General features: G+C 47.4%; 2 protein-coding genes across 3 annotated transcripts in view; one reads left to right on the plus strand and one right to left on the minus strand.

Annotated features, from left to right (window-relative positions):
• LOC310712058 (protein-arginine deiminase type-2-like) overlaps positions 1 to 19,800 on the minus strand; it is a 97,760-nt gene that overhangs the window by 68,301 nt on the left and 9,659 nt on the right. Inside the window, exon 1 of one of the 2 annotated variants that reach the window (XM_083514675.1) lies at positions 10,225 to 10,299. The exons of the other annotated variant lie outside the window; for it this stretch is intronic. Coding sequence (XP_083370801.1) covers positions 10,225 to 10,247 — 23 coding nt within the window. The 5' untranslated portion in view covers positions 10,248 to 10,299. Of the gene's footprint in view, positions 1 to 10,224; positions 10,300 to 19,800 lie in introns of those variants that run through there. 2 annotated transcript variants of the gene reach the window in all.
• The window catches only part of LOC310712059 (protein-arginine deiminase type-1-like), a 32,173-nt gene continuing 26,711 nt past the window's right edge, over positions 14,339 to 19,800 (plus strand). The window contains exon 1 of the mRNA XM_083514677.1: positions 14,339 to 15,490. Coding sequence (XP_083370803.1) covers positions 15,396 to 15,490 — 95 coding nt within the window. The 5' untranslated portion in view covers positions 14,339 to 15,395. The remainder of the gene's footprint in view (positions 15,491 to 19,800) is intronic.

Genomic DNA, 19,800 nt, shown 5'->3' on the forward strand with positions numbered 1-19,800 from the left:
TGCAAAAGCCTTTGACTGTGTCGACCACAGCAAACTATGGCAAGTTCTTAAAGAAATGGGAGTGCCTGATCACCTCATCTGTCTCCTGAGAAATCTCTATGTGGGACAAGAAGCTACAGTTAGAACTGGATATGGAACAACTGATTGGTTCAAAATTGGGAAAGGAGTACGGCAAGGTTGTATATTGTCTCCCTGCTTATTTAACTTATGCAGAATTCATCATGCGAAAGGCTGGGCTGGAAGAATCCCAAGCCGGAATTAAGATCGCCGGAAGAAATATCAACAAGCTCAGATATGCAGATGACACAACCTTGATGGCAGAAAGTGAGGAGGAATTAAATAACCTTTTAATGAGGGTGAAAGAGGAGAGCGCAAAATATGGTCTGAAGCTCAACATCAAAAAAACAAAGATCATGGCCACTGGGCCCATCACTTCCTGGCAAATAGAAGGGGAAGAAATGGAGGCAGTGAGAGATTTCACTTTCTTGGGCTCCATGTTCACTGCAGATGGTGACAGCAGTCACGAAATTAAAAGACGCCTGCTCCTTGGGAGAAAGGCGATGGCAAACCTAGACAGCATCTTAAAAAGCAGAGACATCACCTTGCCAACAAAGGTCCGTATAGTTAAAGCCATGGTTTTCCCAGTAGTGATGTATGGAAGTGAGAGCTGGACCATAAAGAAGGCTGATCGCCAAAGAATTGATGCTTTTGAATTATGGTGCTGGAGGAGACTCTTGAGAGTCCCATGGACTACAAGAAGATCAAATGTAGCCATTCTTAAGGAAATCAGCCCTGAGTGCTCCCTGGAAGGACAGATCCTGAAGCTGAGGCTCCAATACTTTGGCCACCTCATGTGAAGAGAAGACTCCCTGGAAAAGACCCTGATGTTGGGAAAGAAGGAGGGCACAAGGAGAAGGGGATGACAGAGGACGAGATGGTCGGACAGTGTTCTCGAAGCTACAAACATGAGTCTGACCAAACTGCGGGAGGCAGTGGAAGACAGGAGTGCCTGGTGTGCTCTGGTCCATGGGGTCACGAAGAGTCGGACACGACTAAACGACTAAACAACAAACAACAACAATAATTACAACAGAAAATAAATGGCAGTTATGGCAGCAGATAAAGGAATACAACAGGAACATCACAGACATAAGGATGGGGTATCAAAATGTAAAAAAATATTATATTGAAAGTAAATTGAACAACGTCAAATGTTGCGTAAAAAACTAAAACAAAGGAAATAAGCCCCAATTTGCTAAAGAGAAGAAAGGTGTGTTTCTAAAGTCAAAACAGGAAAATGAGGACTTGCATCCATGTTACCTGACCATATGGCTTCTGAAAGATGCAGGCAATGTTTTTTTCAAAGGTCTGATTTCCGTATAAGGTATATTTAAATCAGCCCTTAATTCAGAACCATGAGGACTAGAATCTTGCTCTGTTTTAAGAGAAAAGCTGTAGCTCCATGCATGCAGAATGCCCCAAATTCAATCTCCAGGTAGGGCTAGGAGAGACCATCTGCCCAAAAGCCCTGGAGACCTGCTGCCAGCCAGTGTGGAAAATATTGAGTGAGATGGACCCAGGGTGTGACCAGGTATAGGGCAGCTTCCTCCGTTCCTCCTCAAATCAGCCCTTTATCCAGAACAATGAGGACTAGAGGCTTGCTTCATTTTTAACAAAAAAGGACCACAGCTCAGTGCTAGAGTAGCTGCTCGGCTTACAGAAGGTCCCAGGTTCAATCCCTAGTGGCATTTCCAGGTGGGCTGGGAAACCCTAGAGAGCCTTTGCTGCCAGTCAGTGTAGACAATTCTGGGCTTTCTGCGCTCTGATGTCCTAAGGGAGGAGCCTAGCTGAGTGGTTAAAGAACCAGCATTGCATGCACAGTTCAAGAACTATGAGGACTAGACTCTTAAATTATTTTTAGGTGAGGGACTGTAGCTCAGTGGCAGAGCCCCTGCTTGGCATGCAGAAGGTCCCAGGTTCAGCCTCCAAGGACTGGAGTTGTCTCCTGCCTTAAACCCTGGAGAGCCATTGCTGCCAGTCAGAGTTGACAATACTGTACTGAGCTAGATCAGGGGTCTGCAACCTGCGGCTCCGGAGCCGCATGTGGCTCTTTTACACCTTTGCCGCGGCTCTGGGGCGGATACTAGCGAGGGGAGGAGGCGCATTGTGCACCCTGACACTCCCCACTGTGGCGGGCACTGTACTGGCTGTGACGTCGCATGGGGGCAGTGCGTGCGTTAGTCACGCACCATCCCGACGTCACCTTCCCGCCCGCTGTCAGATCGCGGCTCCAGAGATATATGTGTTTTAAATGTTGCAATGGTTTTGCGGCTCCCAGTTGTTGTTTTTTCTTCAGAAACGGGTCCAAGTGGCTCTTTTTGTCTTAAAGGTTGCAGACCCCTGAGCTAGATGAACCCATGGCCTGAACCAGACTTGTTTATCATGGAAACAGGAAGCTGGCCCTGCCTGCAGCATGTGTGCCTGGGCAGGTAGAATTCTGGGCTCATGCCTGGAGTATAAAGGTGAGTCAAACATCAATATCTTCGCTCTGCTTTCCTCCAAACCCATACTTGTAGGTCACAGACGGAGACATCCTCTTCCCCAGATTGGCGAAACCACCTGCAGTTTGGCGCTGGCTCCACTAGAGGTTGCCAGCTCACCACCTCCAGACCCTGAAAACAGAACAGAGTTAGGACCATAGAACTGCAGAGTGGGAACGGGATCCAAGGGTCATCTAGTCTAACCCCCTGCCACTTTGCAGTTCCAGAGGAAGGTGTCCTGGGCCATTTTCTTTGCGGCCCGGACAGGAGATGTTTGCTGGTCTGAGCACCGTAGCCCATATGAGGCGGGAGGACCTTCCTGGATGTCTCAGCAGCGCCAACAGTCCTGGAATAAGCAAATGATTTAGGTGTGCTGCAGAGCACGTGCAAAGTGCCTTTCTCTCAATGCTGAGTAATTGGGGTCTGCACACCAGCGCACACACCCTACCTAGGATTAAGAGACAGGGCTTCCGAATAACAAAGGCATGCTGCAGAGCATGTGCAGAGCGCCTTCCAGTACTGAGTAACCAGAGTCCATACACAAACACACATAAATCCCTAGGATTAAGAGACGGGGCTTCCACATAATAACAATGTGCTGCGGAGCATGTGTGAAGTACCTTTCTCTCATCCTTTTTCTCTCAATGCAAAAATTGACAGGAGTTGAAGGATTTGTGAGTGAAAAGAACCATTGGGAGAGGTTTCTCCAAGATAGTAAATTCTGCAGAGGAAATATTTGAGGTCATTAAGAGTCAAGGATTGCCCTCCTGTACAAATTCAGATTGTTTATATACTAGTGTATGCAGTGCTTTTTTTCTGAAAAAAAAAGTTTAGGGGTACTCTCATTTTGACTGCTGAGACTTACTTCTGAGGAATCAGACCAGGGCATGGCTGCAATCCAAAACAAACACACGCGCTTACACACACACACGCACAAAAAAGGAAAACGCTCTTTGGAGAGCTGAATCATCTCCTTGCCAGTAACCCACGCCAAGCAATAGCCTCTTCCCCTGTGAACGCCAAGCTCTCCCCATCTTTTTGCCGTTGGTGACAAGCTTCATTTCGTGGCACCCCTAACATACACACACCACAAAAATATGTGCACGCCCCCCAAGAAATAGGAGGAGCCCTTGTTTGATCTTGCGCCCGCAGATACCCCAGAGCGTGCAGCAAGCTCCGCAAACGCCCAGCACAAGCAGCGCTGCGCTGGGAATGGGGTTTGCGGGTGAGGGTTTGGCTTCCCCAGATGATCAGAATGGGGTGGGACATTACACACTCCCCCCCCCAAAAAAAAACCACAGCCACCAACTTCACCCTTGCAGCCATCGGCAGCCCTTTTAGTTTCTTCTCCCGTTAGATTAAAAAAATGTTTAGGGGTACGCGTCCATGCATCCCCCCAGAAAAAAGCACTGAATGTATGTGTGTTTCAGTGGCAAAATTCAGGGTGCTAAATTCTGAGGGGCCACAGCCAGATGTGCCCCCCTCCTCATCCCTGGGGCAAAGGCGGCAGAGTAGCCCAGGCTTACGGTGAGCAGGCATGGACTGAGGGAGGCAGACAAGGGGTGACCCCGGTGTGGCCCAGGGAAGTAGAGGCAAGTGATGGTCTAGTCCCAGAATGGGGAACATCATGTTTGGCCTTCCAGATGGAGTTGGACTGCCATCAGCTGGCCGAAGCAAAAGTCAGGGAAGAGGGTGGGAGTTGTTGTCCAGTAACATTTGGAGGTCTACAGGTCTGTGTCAGAGGGCAAGGAGCTCCCTGCAAGCCGTTCTGAATTCTTTACCTCTCTGCACAAGGCAGGAATGGAACCTGTACTCTCTCTCAAGTGCCCGCTCTGTAACCCGAGGGATCACACCTCTCTCCCATCAAAAACCATCCATTAACAAATCCCTTGCAGAAACACCCAGAGGAGGGAAACAAAGGCACCCAGCCAAACCAGTCCGGTTGTGAAATCGAGCCTTTCCCACACGCCCCTCGTCGGTTTTGTCATCAATTCCGCATGTCAAATTGGCGGGTTGTTCTACAAAGCCGGGATTATGTTCCTGACGGCCCCAGTCCTGGCACGTGGGCAAGTGCGGCCAGGTTGCCAGCCACACTTTGCCTCCCACGCTTGTGCTGTGTGTGGCTCCCCTATATCAAAGTTCAGCAGGTAGGCAGCCTGGGGGTCATTTTGGACGCATGGCTGTCCATGGAGGCGCAGGTTAATTCTGCGTCCAGGGCATCTGTCTATCAGCTCCATTTGGTACACCAGCTGAGACCCTACCTGCCCACGCACTGTCTCGTCCATGCTCTGGTTATCTCCCACTTGGACTACTGCAAGGGGCTCTACCTGGGGCTACCCTTGAAGGGGACTCGGAAACAAGAAACCATCCAGAATGCAGCAGATAGACAGGTGACTGGGAGTAGCTGCTGGGACCCTAAAGCATGGGTAGGCAAACTAAGGCCCAAGGGGCCAGATCCAGCCCAATAACCTTCTAAATCCAGCCTGCAGATGGTCCGGGAATCAGCTCGTTTTTACATGAGTAGAATGTGTCCTTTTATTTAAAATGCATCTCTGGGTTATTTGTGGGGCACAGGAATTCATTCTCTCCCCCCTCCCCACAGAAAAAAAATATAGTCCGGCCCCCCACAAGGTCTGAGGGACAGTGGACCCCTGCTGAACAAGTTTGCTGACCTCTGCCCTAAAGGATCTACATTGGTTCCCAGTGCATTTCTGAGCACAATTCAAAGTGTTGATGCTGACCTTTAAAGCCTTAAACGGCCTCAGCCCGGTGCAGTCATACCTTGGGTTGAAGTTGCTTCAGGTTGAGTGTTTTCAGGTTGCACTCCATGGTGACCCGGAAGTAACAGAATGCGTTACTTCCGGGTTTTGCCGCCCGCGCATGCGCAGACACTCAAAAAGACATCACGCGCATGTGCAGATGCGGCAATTTGTGACCCGGGCACTCGCAGATGAGGGTTGCGTTCGCATCAGGATGTGAACGGGGCTCTGGAACGGATCCCGAGGTACCACTGTATACCTGAAGGAGCGTCTCCACCCCCATCATTCAGCCTGGACACTGAGGTCTAGCTCTGAGAGTCTTCTGGTGGTTCCCTCACTGCAAGAAGTAAAATTACAGGGAACCAGGCAGAGGGCCTTCTTGATAGTATGTCTGCCTGGTGGAACACCCTCCCTTCAGATGTCAAGGAAAGAAAGAACTATACAAATTTTGGAAGACATCCAAACACAGCCCTGTATTGGTTTTTGTTATTGTTATTTTTTATATGTGTTGGACGCCAACCAGAGTGGCTGGGGCAACCCAGACAGAAGGGTGAGGTACAAATAATAAAATTATTATTAAGTAAGAGGATAAGCTGTATGCGTGCCAAATAGATGCTGGGGATTACCAAGAAAAGAAAAGAAAAAAGGAATGTAGACTCCTTGGGGCAGAGACCTATCTTCCTGCTCTTATTCTATAATGCTCCAGGTGCTGAATTGTGTTATATTGTTACATACTTCACTGGTATTATTACTGATGACTAATAATGAGAAGCAGGGTGCACATACTCTAAATCAGGGGTTTCCATATGGTGGTTCATGAACCACCAGCAGCCTGTAGGCTTCATTCAGGCAGCTGTAAAAATACAATTAAAAGTCACACAGCATTTAGCAGAGCCCATTGCAATTGCTACACCAGGCAGGGAAATCATTTAGTGGGTCTACCAAGATACTCCATTAATTTCTCTTATCCCCCTTTAAAGCCACCCAAGTTGGCGGCCACCCATGTATGCTGTGGGAGGGAGTTCCACAGTTTAACACTGCGCTGCATGAAGGACTTTCTTTTATCCATCCTGAATCTTCCAACATTCAGCTTCATTGAATGTCAACAAATTCTAGTGTTATGGGAGAGGGAGGAAAAAATTCTCTGTCCATTTTCTCCAAGCTATGCCTAATCCATCGCAGAATCATAGAATTGTAGAATCGGAAGGGACCCCGGGATCATCTAGTCAAACCCCCCTGCAATGCATGTCACCTCTTATTTTTCTCTGAACTAAAATATCCCAAACATTGCAATATTTCTTCACGGGGAGCCACTCCATCCCCTTGATAATTTTGCAGACCCTCCAAGTGTCCCTATTTTCCAGGGACAGTCCGAGATTTACAGAAGCTGCCCTGGTTTCGGATTTGAACCTGGAATGTCCCACTTTTCCTTAGGACACCCCTATTTTCATCAGAGAAATATCGGAGGGTATGGAGTTATGCAACCCCATGAGCCAAGGAGATAAGTAACTGTACAGTGGTACCTTGGGTTAAGTACTTAATTCGTTCCGGAGGTCCGTTCTTAACCTGAAACTGTTCTTAACCTGAAGCACCACTTTAGCTAGTGGGGCCTCTTGCTGCCGCTGCTGCACGATTTCTGTTCTCATCCTGAAGCAAAGTTCTTAACCCGAGGTACTATTTCTGGGTTAGCGGAGTCTGTAACCTGAAGCGTATGTAACCTGAAGCGTATGTAATCCGAGGTACCACTGTACAGCCTTTAGAAGACATCTGAAAGTAGCCTGGTATAGGGAAGTTCATTTTTGGAGCGGCTGGGGCAACCCAGCCAGATGGGCAGGATATGAATAATAAAATTATTATTATGACGATGGAATAGGATGTCCCTGTTTTCATTGGAAAAATGTTGGAAGGTATGGTTTTGGCTGCCCTTTCCTGAACATAAGTGGGCAAAGTTGGACAATTTCATGGAGTATAAGTGTTTTAATGGCTACTAGCCAGGCAGTGGCGTAGCGTGGGTTGTCAGCACCCGGGGCAAGGCAAGTAATTTGCGCCCCCTAACCCGTGGATTTGCGCCCCCAACCCTAACCCCCAGATGTTGCGCCCGGTGCGGCCGGCCCCCCCTGCACCCCCCACGCTACGCCACTGTAGCCAGGACTGCTCTTCTGCTCAGTTCCTGCTTATGGGTTTCTCATGCGGTGCATCTGTGAGAAGAGGATGCTGGCCCAGATGGGCCACTGGCCTGATCCTGCAGAACTTTTCTTCACTTCACAAGCAAAGGGACCCCTTCATGACCCTAAGCCACCAAGACCGGATTTGTGACATTCTTCCTGCTCTGCCCAGCAAAGACTGTTCGCTGCCAGGAAAGGTGAGTTGTTTTACCAGAACTTTATACTACTAATAGTTTAAAGGGAGAGGAAAAAAAGGGGGGAACCTCTGAGTCAATGCAAGATTTCAGCATGCAAACCCAGGGCTTGTGCCAAAATAAATCATGCAGGACGACTCTGACAAACAGCATTAATCATAAGTTAATGCCCAGGTTTGGCTGAGGCTCCTTGGCGCTGGTCGTATATCTTGCCCCAAGATTTAAATGGAGAAAAAAGAAGACATGCCTCAGTTAATTATACATATTATAGAAAATAGCCTGGGAATGGATTGTTCTGATCATTCTAGAGGGTTCTGGTGGGGGAACCCTAAGGAATGCATGAAATCATAGAATTGTAAAGTTGGAAAGGACGCCGAGGGTCATCTAGTTCAACCCGCTGCAATATTTTTGCCCATGAGACTCGAACCCAGGACCCTGTAATTAGGAGTCTCATGCTCTGCTAACGGAGCTGTCTAAAGAATCACGTACAGAATTAGGCCATGTTCCATCCGGCTTAATATTGTCTCCACTGACTGGCAGCAATGGCTCTTCGAGGTTTCCTGGGACTTGGGACCTTCTGCATGCCAAACAGGTGCTCTGTCACTGAGTTACAGCCCTTTCCTTAAGACATAAGAAGATAGGGCGCTGTGTTATACCAAGCCAGGCTCTTTGGTCCAGCTACACTGACTGACAGGGGCTCTCCAGGATTCTTGGAGACGCTCCAGGCTAGGGATTCAACCTCTCACCTTCTGATCTCCAATTTGACTGGGGAACAAGAAGCGCCACAGGCTGAAGAGTAAGAAGGAATATGGGGGTGAGGGAAAGAGAAAGAAAGAGGGCACTTTGGGATGTGGGGCAGATCTACATTTAAGGAAAATTCTGTGCACATTTAAAGCACATGATTTTACCCCCAATAATCCTATTGTTGTCGTCCCGTCCCCCCCGCAGAGCCACAATGCCCAGCGCCCTTAGGAAACTACAGTTCCCAGGATTCTCTGGAGGAAGCCATGCCCTTTAAATGTGTATTTTAAATGTAGGGTGCGGATCTAGAGGTGATGCTTAACCATGTACGATTTCTTTTCGCCCAGCTATCCATTCTGGAGAGCTACCGTATATCTTCAGGACTGTCGCTGCAAAACCAAACGCTTCCCTTTTTAGAGGAGAGATTCCAAGGCGTTCAAGTGCATAGGGGATATTTTCTCTCCCTCTCTCCCCACTGGCACCCAGTGGTCTTTCCTTGCTCTGCGTCCTTGTGGCAGAGGTATGTAGACACCCCGACACCATATGGCCAATGCAATCAGACTAATTAAATAAATCCTCCCACAAACAAGAACTTGCTGTTGCTTCCTCCTTTCATTGCCTGCAATTACCTGGTGAGGCTTCGTACGTCAGTCGGCAATTGTGCATGCTGGCATACTAATTAATGCATGCAATTAGCAACCTAATTAAACTATCCTGGGCGGCGGTGCTGCATTTGGTTGTGGGCCTGATGAAAAGGAAGTGCAGTCCCTGCAAACGGGGACCCCACTATCCTGCCCTTAACAACTTCTTCCATAGCAGCAATGGCCAGGTGGCGATCTAGTCACAGACTGTCGTTTTTGCCATGGACTGCAAGAAGATCAAACCAATCCATTCTGAAGGAAATCAGCCCTGAGTGCTCACTGGAAGGACAGATCCTGAAGCTGAGGCTCCAAGACTTTGGCCACCTTATGAGAAGAGAAGACTCCCTGGAAAAGACCCTGATGTTGGGAAAGATGGAGGGCACAAGGAGAAGGGGACGACAGAGGACGAGATGGTTGGACAGTGTTCTCGAAGCTACCAGCATGAGTTTGACCAAACTGCGGGAGGCAGTGGAAGACAGGAGTGCCTGGCATGCAGTGGCGTAGCGTGGGGGGTGCAGGGGGGGCCGGCCGCACCGGGCGCAACATCTGGGGGGGGGCGCTCGCACTCGCAGGTCTCTGCCCCTACCTGGCTCACTCACTCTCTCTCACTGCAGTGCTGGCTGTGCGAATCCGATCCGAGCCGCTGGGTCGCAGCCCACTGTGGAGGGGGTGGGTGCCAGGCGTGCGGTGCAGAGCGAGAGCGAGGGACAATCTGGGGGAGGGGCAGTGCAGCAGCCGCCCAGCGCAGCGCTGAGCGCGGGAGAGAACCACACCAGACCAGACCAGGCAGCAGCAAGAAGAAGCTGGCAGCGGCGGCAGGTTAGGGGTTAGGGGGCGCAAATTACTTGCCTTGCCCCGGGTGCTGACAACCCATGCTACGGCGTGCTCTGGTTGATAGGGTCACAAAGGGTCGGACATGACTAAATGACTAAACAACAACAACAACAACAACAACAACAACAACAACAACAACAACAACAACAACAACACATCCTAGGCTTCTGAAAGGACCTTGAGGGTCATCTAGTACAGCCCCCTGCAATGCCGGAACTGCAGCTAATGAATATAATCACGGAACCCTCCACAAACACCTCTCTGATAAGTAAAGCAATAAAGCAATGCAACAGTCAAATAATAGGAGTTTTTTAAAGATGCAAACATAAAATCGGCATGATGCAACTTACTTAAAATGCTGGCTGGTCATCATCAAGCAGTTGATGCATGCCTTCCAACATTTCTTCGATGAAAATAGGGACGTCCTAAAGAAAATCGAGACATTTCAGGATCAAATTACGGTTTGAGCATATTACACCGATCCTGGTCTGTCTGTACTGCCTACCAATTAGTTTCCGGGCCCAATTCAAAGTGCTGGTTTTGACCCACAAAGCCTTAAACAGCTCAGGACCGCAATACTTCAAGGACTGCCTCTTTCCATATGAACCTACCTGAACCCTGAGATCATCTTCTGAGGCCCTCCTTCATTTGCCTCCTCCTTGAGAGGTCCAGAGGGTGGCAACACGAGAACGGGGCCTTCTCTGCAGTGGCTCTGTTTGTGGAATGCTCTCCCCACGGAAGTTCACCAGGCGCCTTCATTACACACCTTTAGGGACCAGACAAAAATGTTTCTCTTAAACCAGGACTTTGGTTGATCTGTTTGACATACTATACCCTTTTAAAATGTGGCTCTTTTCTGGAAGTGGGGTGTTATTGGGTGGTTGTTTTTATTCTGATATATGTTGTGATCTTTTCTGTGAACCGCCCTGAGACCTCCCGGTATAGGGCAGTAAAAAGGTAATGGGACCCCTGACCATTAGGTCCAGTCGCTGACGACTCTGGGGTTGCGGCGCTCATCTCGCTTTACTGGCCGAGAGAGACGGCGTACAGCATCCGGGTCATGTGGCCAGCATGACTAAGCATCTTCTGGCGAACCTGAGCAGTGCATGGAAACGCTGTTTACCTTCCCACCAGAGTGGTACCTATTTATCTACTTGCACTTTGACATGCTTTCGAACTGCTAGGTTGGCAGGAGCAGGGACCGAGCAATGGGACCTCACCCCATTGCGAGGATTCGAACCGCCGACCTTCTGATCAGCAAGCCCTAGGCTCTGTGGTTTAACCCACAGCGCCACCTGCATCCCATAGGGCAGTACATAAACTCTAGTAATTAATTAATAAGAAGGAAGGAAGGAAGGAAAGAAAAAAGAAAGAGAGAGAGAGAGAGACCGGGAAAACTTCTGTAAGTCCAGGACTGCCCCTGAAAAACAGGGACACTTGGAGGAGCTGTTGATGTTCAGCAGGGAAGGTGGCCTGTCTGATATCAGGTGGGAAGGAGTTGCATATCTGGGTCTGAACGCACAGCAACATGTACATCTGAGCCATGGGGTGGGGGACACACTAGAACAGACATGAGGATATAACATGAGACCTGCTGGATCAGGCCAATGGCCCATCTAGCCCCACATCTTGTTCTCACAGTGGCCAACCAGGTACCCCCAAAGGAAACCCCCAAGTAGGACCCAGGCACACGTGCCCTCTCCCCTCCTGCAGATTCCAGCAGCTTGGATTCAGAAAAATTGCTGCATTTAACTGTGGAGGCAAAGCCTTCAGGAGTGAGTGTTGGGATACTGCCAGGGAGACAAAGTCCATCATGGCCCCAAGCCGTCTGCCGGACGATCCATCGATCTCCCGTAGGCACGCAGTATCAGCAATTAGTGACATGAGTTTCTATAAAATATCTTGCCACATTCTAGAGCTCATGCATACTCTATCAGCAGATAATGCACAGCAAAAGTCGCACTCAGGAGAGCATTATTTACAAGTTTTATTCAGCGTTGATCAGAACAAAGAAAGACATGACTGCCTGCGTCAGTGTCTCGGACAGAGAGAGAACAAAAGCAAAGGCACAACAGAAACATCCTGTGAAAACAGGAAATACGCAGGCTGTGACACAAACATCCTGCTCCCCTTTAAGGTGGAACGGAAATATCCTAACAGTGAGTTCCATAGATTAACCATGCACTGGAATCCCCCAAAGATCACGGTGATCAGGCAGGGATTTAAGAAATCAGGTGTTCCTTAAAGTATTCTGGACCCAAGTTGATAAGGACCACACAAATTAATGAACTAAACCTGGCTCGGTAACCTATAGGCAGGCAGTATAATTTCTGTCTGTCCCACCAACAGTCTAGCTGCAGAATTTTGCTCCAAAAATGAACAGAATTACAAATAATGGGAATTACAAATAAAGTCGTGCTCCATTCTGGAAAAATGAATCAACAGAAACTAGCACTGGTACCAGCCATATTTGTGAACAGGTTTGGGGAGATTTGATTCCGTTTGCATTTTGAGCCTAACCAATTTGCACGTTCTGGGACCATATGAGAACCAAAACAGAACAGTCCTTCAAAATTCACACTTCTCTGAATTTTGCAACGCAGCTCTCCAGCCAGGCAGCGTGTACAGAAATGCATGTACAGGGGTGAACTGTGCAAAAAACTGGACATCTTAGTGAAATCAGCACCCCAAAATGTGTTACATCAGCGAAAACTGCAAGAATGTCCATACTAAGGGAATATGCATGCCAAAACGCTGGTGGATCTTTAGGTTTATTCTTTTAAAAATCTGCAAATTGATGTGGAAGTGTGCAAAGCTGAATTTAAGACTGAAAAAATGGGGGGGAAATGGAGAGAAACTGACATGGATAGATTTGCTGATCCATAGATGTGCAAAACATATTGGATTATATTGAACCAAGTGCTAGCCCACTGAAATTAATGATCTTAAGATACGTTATTCATTTGTTCATTGTATCTGTATCCCATCTTTCCTCTAAGGAGCTGAGGGTGGCGTAACTGGTTCTCCTCTTCGTTTACTCCCCACATCATCCCTGCAAGGTAGTTTAGGCTGCGAGTGAGTGACTAGCCCACAAGGTTACACCTAGGAGGCTCTATGGCCGAGAGGAAGATTCAAACCCTGGTCTCTCCTATGTCCTAGTCTGCTATGCCACACAGTATAATCAGAAGTATGCAGCTCAGTTACGTATAACGCCATATTATGTGTTCTGTTTTAATCCCAGTTAATTATAACATCTCAAATTATAGCATCCGCTCTCCTGGCTATGATGAAGCGGTGACTGTTGCCCTGTCAGATGGGCAAAATCTGACATCTGACCTGGGAAGGGAGCTGTCTCTCTCTTGGCTGCTCAGCCTGAGGTCATGAAGAAGAGGAGAGAGAGCGCCCCAAGCCATCGGGACAACCTGGCTCCTCTAGTGCCGTGTCAATTGCTCCTCCGGGATTGCAGGGGTGATCCAAGGGGGAAAGTCACAGGGGTGTCTTTTTTCAAAAGGTGCTTCCAGACAGTCAGATGGGATTCAACAAACCATAGAATTGGTGGGGTCATCTAGTCCGACCCCCTGCCAGGAAGGAACTGCAATTAAATAATTCAATCACATGGGAGCAAACTCAAGTCACACAACTGAAGTTCATATTCACAACAAGCCTGCTCTCTGCCTGTCTGCCCACCCCTGCCCTCCAAATTGGTCTTTTTGTGATAAGAAAAGCAGTAAGGAATTGGACTCTTTCTGATGAGGAAATGCACCAGGGAGAATGGGATCGCTCAACACCAGTGGTGTAGCGTGGGTTGGCGGTGCCCGGGTCTGCACAGAGGGGGTGATGGAAGGGAGGGAGGGAAATGGACGGAGCATGCATGCACATTAAACTGCCTAATGGCGTCTGCGTCGCCCAGGAGATCACAGCCACAGAGATAAGAAAAGAAAAGACATTCCTTTGTCTGGAGAAGTCACTTCCTGGTTTGCATGGAAAAGCCGTTTTATTCTTACCCTTTATTGTTGCATTATACTTATTGCTAACCCTCATAACTCCATCTTATCTCCCCCCGCCCCGTCGCCCATATCTTGAATCCTGCTTGTGTTTTCATATTTCTAAAATACTTTGACAAATAGTAAAAAAACAAAAACCCTCCATTTTCCATAAACAGTTCACCATTTTGATCTCATAGTTTTACAGTCAGGTTTCGCCATTTCAGCATAACCCATTAATATTATAAGTCATTATTCTTTGTGTGGAATCTCTTCCTCTTTCCATTTTTGCATGTAAAAGATTCTGGCTGCAGTTGTTGCATACATAAAAAGATTAGCCAGCTTCTTCCGAACCTCCGTCCCCATTATCCCTAGCAAAAAGGCTTCAGGGTTTTTTTTGGGGGGGGATTACCAATTTTAACATATTTTTAAATTCATTATACACCCCCCCCCCCAAAAAAAAATTCCTTGGCTACCCAGATTCCTGTGGGAAACCCACAAGCAGCATTCAAGCACCAGAGCCCTGTTCCCTCCTGCGGTCCCCAGCAATTGGGATTATATGGCCGCCAGGACCATATAACACCGGTCCTAAAGGATTTCCACTGGCTCCCAGTATGTTTCCAAGCACAATTCAAAGTGTTGGTGCTGACCTAAATGGCCCTTGTATACCTCAAGGAGTGTGTGCACCTCCATTCTTCAGCCCGGACGCTGAGATCTACCTCTGAGGGCTTTCTGGAGGTTCCCTCACTTCAAGAAGTGAAGTTACAGGGAACCAGGCAAAGGTCCTTCTCGGCAGTGGCACCCTCCCTGTGGAACGCCCTCCCACCAGATGTCAAGGAGATAAAGAACTACACAACTTTTAGAAGGCATCTGAAGGCAGCCCTGTATTGGGAGGCTTTTAATGTTCGACATTTTATTATCTTTTTATATGTGCTGGCAGCCGCCCAGGTGGATGGGGTATAAATGTTGTTGTTAAGAAGCATCACTGCCTCTGACTGTGGAGGGAAAGCATAGGCTTCAATAGCCCTCTCCAATCCCAAATCAGTTTTCCCTGCCCAGGTGCCCTATTCCCCCACTTGGTAACGAAACACAACATCTCCTAGCACCCTGAGTAATACGCAAAGAAAAGAACACATGAATAGCTAAATTATAGTATTCCTCGTAGCCAGGAGTCCTGCCCTTTCTGTCTCTCAGCGTGTGACCTCCCTGATGATCCAACACCCTTGCACACCCAGGTCCCTACCAAAGGACCCAGATTTTGAAGTGTTTTGGGGAGAGATTGGAACCTCCTCCCTCTGTCCCTTCCCCAACTATATATTTCTCTCCATATATCTATATATTTCAGATCCCAGCTGCACTCGAAGGCAAGGAGACAGCAGCAACACACCAAAGAGGGAAAGGGAACAAGGTGGAGCAGAGGTCCCAGGGTTCCTTTTCGCCTTCCTAAGCCAGTCATGCTGGTTTCCCCGTGAAAACAGGACAATCTAGGCTCTCTGCAGAAGTGCTAATTTTGGCCACCTTTTCTCCCCGCTGAGACAATGACAGCCAGGCAGAGAGTAGTGCGGGTGTCCACCGAGCAGCCGAACTACATCGTCTGCGTGTTGGGGACAGAAATCTCGATAGACATCCATGGGTAAGTGATTGTGTTTCTGTGGGCAAGTGATGCCATTTCTGTGGGAAAGTGATGGCATTTTTCATGGGCTGGCAGTTGAGCGTTTTGTGAGAATAGACAGCCCTGGGTGGTTAAAGGGCATTGTGAGCTTGGTGCTGGGTTTGATCTTAGCTGTGTCTGGCAATAAGCAAGGTCATTGTTTTTCCAGTCTCTGTCCTACAGCGGTTGTTGTGAGTGGGACTGAGGTGATGCACGTGGGGCACTGAGGGAAAAGTGTGCCTTAAATCCTTATTTTTAAAAAAATGTATTGGCACCAGCTTTCAATGGCACGAACCCACAAGACTCAGCGTTTAAAACAGGGTCTAATATATTTTAAGCAATACTTCCTTGAAGGGTCATCCCTGACAATAGACCTCTCCAATAGAATACCTGCTTTGCATGCAGAAGGCCCCGGGTTCAATCTCTGGCATCTCCAAGTAGGGTTGGGGAGGTCTCCCTGGGGAGCTGCTGCCAGTCAGTGTAGACATTACAGAGCTAGATGGATCTATGGTCTTACGTGCTAGAAGGCAACTTCCTACTAGCTATTAAAAAACTCAGAAACTATAGCTCACCAGGGGTTGACGCCCAGAAATCCCCGACCAGTGGCTATGATGGCTGGGATTCCATACTGTCCAACATTTGTCCAATGAAAATAAGGGCAATTCAACAACAACAACAATGTTTCTGAATAATAATACTGGGCTCGATGGGCCACTGGCTCTTCTTACATTATGCTTCTATGTTATTCATTTATTCATCTGTTTCATAAAATGTATACACCACTTGATGGTAAAAAGCTAATAACCCTCAAAGCACTTTACAAAAGATAAAACAGGAAAATCAGGAAAACTTTGCAGCCACACTTCAAAATATACAATAAGTTAAAATACTAGAACAGATTAAAATCCGCACCAACTTTCTAAGAGTCTAGATATGCTTGTTTAATCAATAATGTTTTAAGCAGGTGCTGAAAGGAATACAGTGGAGGCAGCTGATTACTATCAAGAGGCAGGGAGTTCCAAAGTCCTTACAAATGTGGAACGTGTTTTATGTGGCCCCTGTAGCGGTGGCAATTCCACTGATTAAAGTGATTGAGTGGGCCTGTGTCAGGCAAGAGAATATTGTTGGTTATGTTATGTCACGTTAAGAAACCCTAGGAACACGAGTCCTTCTCTCTTCGGAGGAAGGAGAGGTGTGAAGGAGAATAGACCGAGTTTAGCCATGAGCCCTTAAAGGTGGAGGGAGGGGGGTTGTCAGACAACGTTAGGCAAGCAAAGACTTGAAGGCTAGGTGTGCAAGGAGCCCACGCCCCTGAGACTGAGGCGCTATTTCTGTACACTGTGACACCAGCAGTGTGCAGCTTCCGGTATGAGTAATCCCTCAAGAACTGTGTTCTGCACAGGGAGAAGGAGGAGGAGGGTGTCAGGGACCTGAACACAGCTTTATTATTTTAGATTGGTTTCATGTACAGTGGTACCTCGGGTTAAGAAATACACACACACACACACACACACACACACACACACACACACACACACTTTTATTAGTTTTTAAAATATTAATTATCATTCATACAACAAAACTTCTCATCTTATACAATAAATTTTGGACTTCCGTCAACACCTCTGATGATTTTCCGTTCTTATCATTTATTATGCATTTCTTAATTTCATGTTACCTTTAACTAACAATTCTCCTCATTATCTTTTTTGCACTATTTCAAATAATTCACCTTTCGAAACTTCTTGCAAACCTACTAGCGTAATCTGTTCATCACAATTACTTTTTTAATAGTCCGTAAATTTACTCCAGTCTTCTGAGAATCTCTGGTCCCGCAGGTTTCAAATTCTTCCTGTTAGCTTATCTAATTCTGCATAGTCCATAATTTTCATCCTCCATTCTTCTTTCGTCAGTAATTCTTCTTGCTTCCAATTTTGTGCCAAACCTTGGGTTTGTAAGAACTGTTGTAAGAATTTTAAGGCCTCAAATACAGTGGTACCTCGGGTTAAGAACTTAATTTATTCCGGAGGTCCATTCTTAACCTGAAACTGTTCTTAACCTGAGATACCACTTTAGCTAATGGGGCCTCCCGGTGCCACCGTGCTGCCGCTGCGCAATTTCTGTTCTCATCCTGAAGGAAAGTTCTTTTTTTTTAAAAAAAAAAAAGATATTTATTAAAATTTCAGAGAAAAAAAATTACACAAAAACCAAAAATAAAAATACAAGGAAAATACAAAATACGGGGGGGGGGGGGGGAGGAATAAAAGACACTTAAAAAGAAGAAAAGGAAAATGAATCAATCTTTCTAAAGCTTACATTCATAACCTTGTTTCCCTGACCTCCTCATACCTCCCTTTTTTGTATTCCAGTTCAGTTATTTAAATCAGCAATTTCTTTCCCTCTTTGTTTTCTCATGATCCTTTAACTTAATATACTATAACTTTAAATTTTCATCTGTTATCAATCCTTTTTTACATACACCTTTATAGCATTACTGCTTAAACCACCTAGCTTCATTCCAACATCATTCTAACATTCATTAATTTTGCAACATTTCTGTAAATAGTCTTTAAATTTCTTCCGATCTTCTTCCACCGACTCTTCTCCCTGGTCTCGGATTCTGCCAGTCATTTCCGCCAATTCCATGTAGTCCATCACCTTCATCTGCCATTCTTCCAGAGTGGGTAGGTCTTGTGTCTTCCAATACTTTGCTATAAGTACTGAAGGAAAGCTCTTAACCCGAGGTACTATTTCTGGGTTAGCGGAGTCTGTAACCTGAAGCGTCTGTAACCCGAGGCACCACTGTAACTGCATGCTTGGCGGAGGGTAGTTCTGTGCCCTCTCTCCTCATGTGCTTGGCATGCCGTCATGGAAGACAAAAACGTGGGCTGGGTGTTCTGTCACAGAATCACAGAGTTGGAAGGGACCCCAAGGGTCATCTAGTCCAACCCCCTGCAAGGCATGAATTGCAACTAAAGTATCCCTGACAGATGCCCATCCAACCTCTGCTAAAAAAAAACCTACAAGGAAGGAGTGTCCACCACCTTCTGAGGGAGTCAAATCCACTCTTGAACAATTTTTGCCATCAGAATTTCTTCCGGTTGTTTAGTCAGAATCTCCTTTCCTGTAACTTGAAGCCATTGGTTCGAGTCTTCCGCTCTGGAGGAGAAGAAAAAGATCGCTATCATGTCACTTCTCAGTTTCCTCTTTTCCAGGCTTCTTTAACTGTTCCTCGTAAGATTTGGTTTCCAGACCCTTCATTATCTTGGTTGCCCTCTTCTGCACACATTCCAGCTTGCCAATATCCTTATTACTGTATTTTTCGCTCCATAAGGCGCACCTGACCATAAGGCGCACCCAGTTTTCAGAGGGGGAAATCAAGGGAAAAAATATTATCTGCCCCCCCCCCAGCTCAGGGAGCAGCGGACAGAGCTTCTTGGGGCTGCCAGGGAAGCCCGGTTTCCTTCCCCCCCCCCCAGCCCCAAAGAGCAGCTCAGGGAGCAGACCTTCTCCCAGATTTTGCAGGAGGTGGGGGAATTCCCCCATCTCCCGCAAAAGCCCACAGCAGTCGCGCACCCTTTAAGGACCGTGCGGCTCCTGCGGGCTTTTCTACGAGAAGGGAGAAGGGACTGAAGCGGCCAGTCAGTCCTTTCTCCCTCCTTGGGGAAAAGCCCCCAAGAGCCGCGGGGGCTTTTCCTGCCTGTCTCCCCCCTTCATTTGCTCCATAAGACGCACACACATTTCCCCTTACATTTTAGGAGGGGAAAAGTGTGTCTTATGGAACTAAAAATACGGTAAATTGTGGTGCCCAGAACCGGACACAGTATTCCAGGTGTGGTCTGACCAAGGCAGAATAGAGTAGTACTATTACTTCCCTTGATCTGGACACTAAGCTTGTATTCATGCAGCTGAGAATAACATTCACCCCCTTTTTTTGCTGCTCCATCACACTGTTGATACATGTTCAGCTTGTTTCCCATGTCCTGCTGCCAAGCCAGGTGTCCCCTCATTTTATATTTGCACAGCTGGTTCCTACCTAAATGTAGAACTTCACTCCCGTTTACTCCCTGTCCAGTGCACTCCCAGCGTTGGTTCGGGAAGTGGTTCACGCCCAATGCTTAGGCACTATCCATAGCTTGGGACCAGTTTCCTTGTGGGATTGCCCTACTCTGTACAGTGGTACCTCAGGTTAAGTACTCAATTTGTTCCGGAGGTCCGTACTTAACCTGAAACTGTTCTTAACCTAAAGCACCACTTTAGCTAATGGGGCCTCCTGCTGTTGCCGCGCCACC

This window comes from Podarcis liolepis, assembly GCF_965112155.1.
Source record: "Podarcis liolepis genome assembly, chromosome: 7".
Taxonomy (NCBI): Eukaryota; Metazoa; Chordata; class Lepidosauria; order Squamata; family Lacertidae; genus Podarcis; species Podarcis liolepis.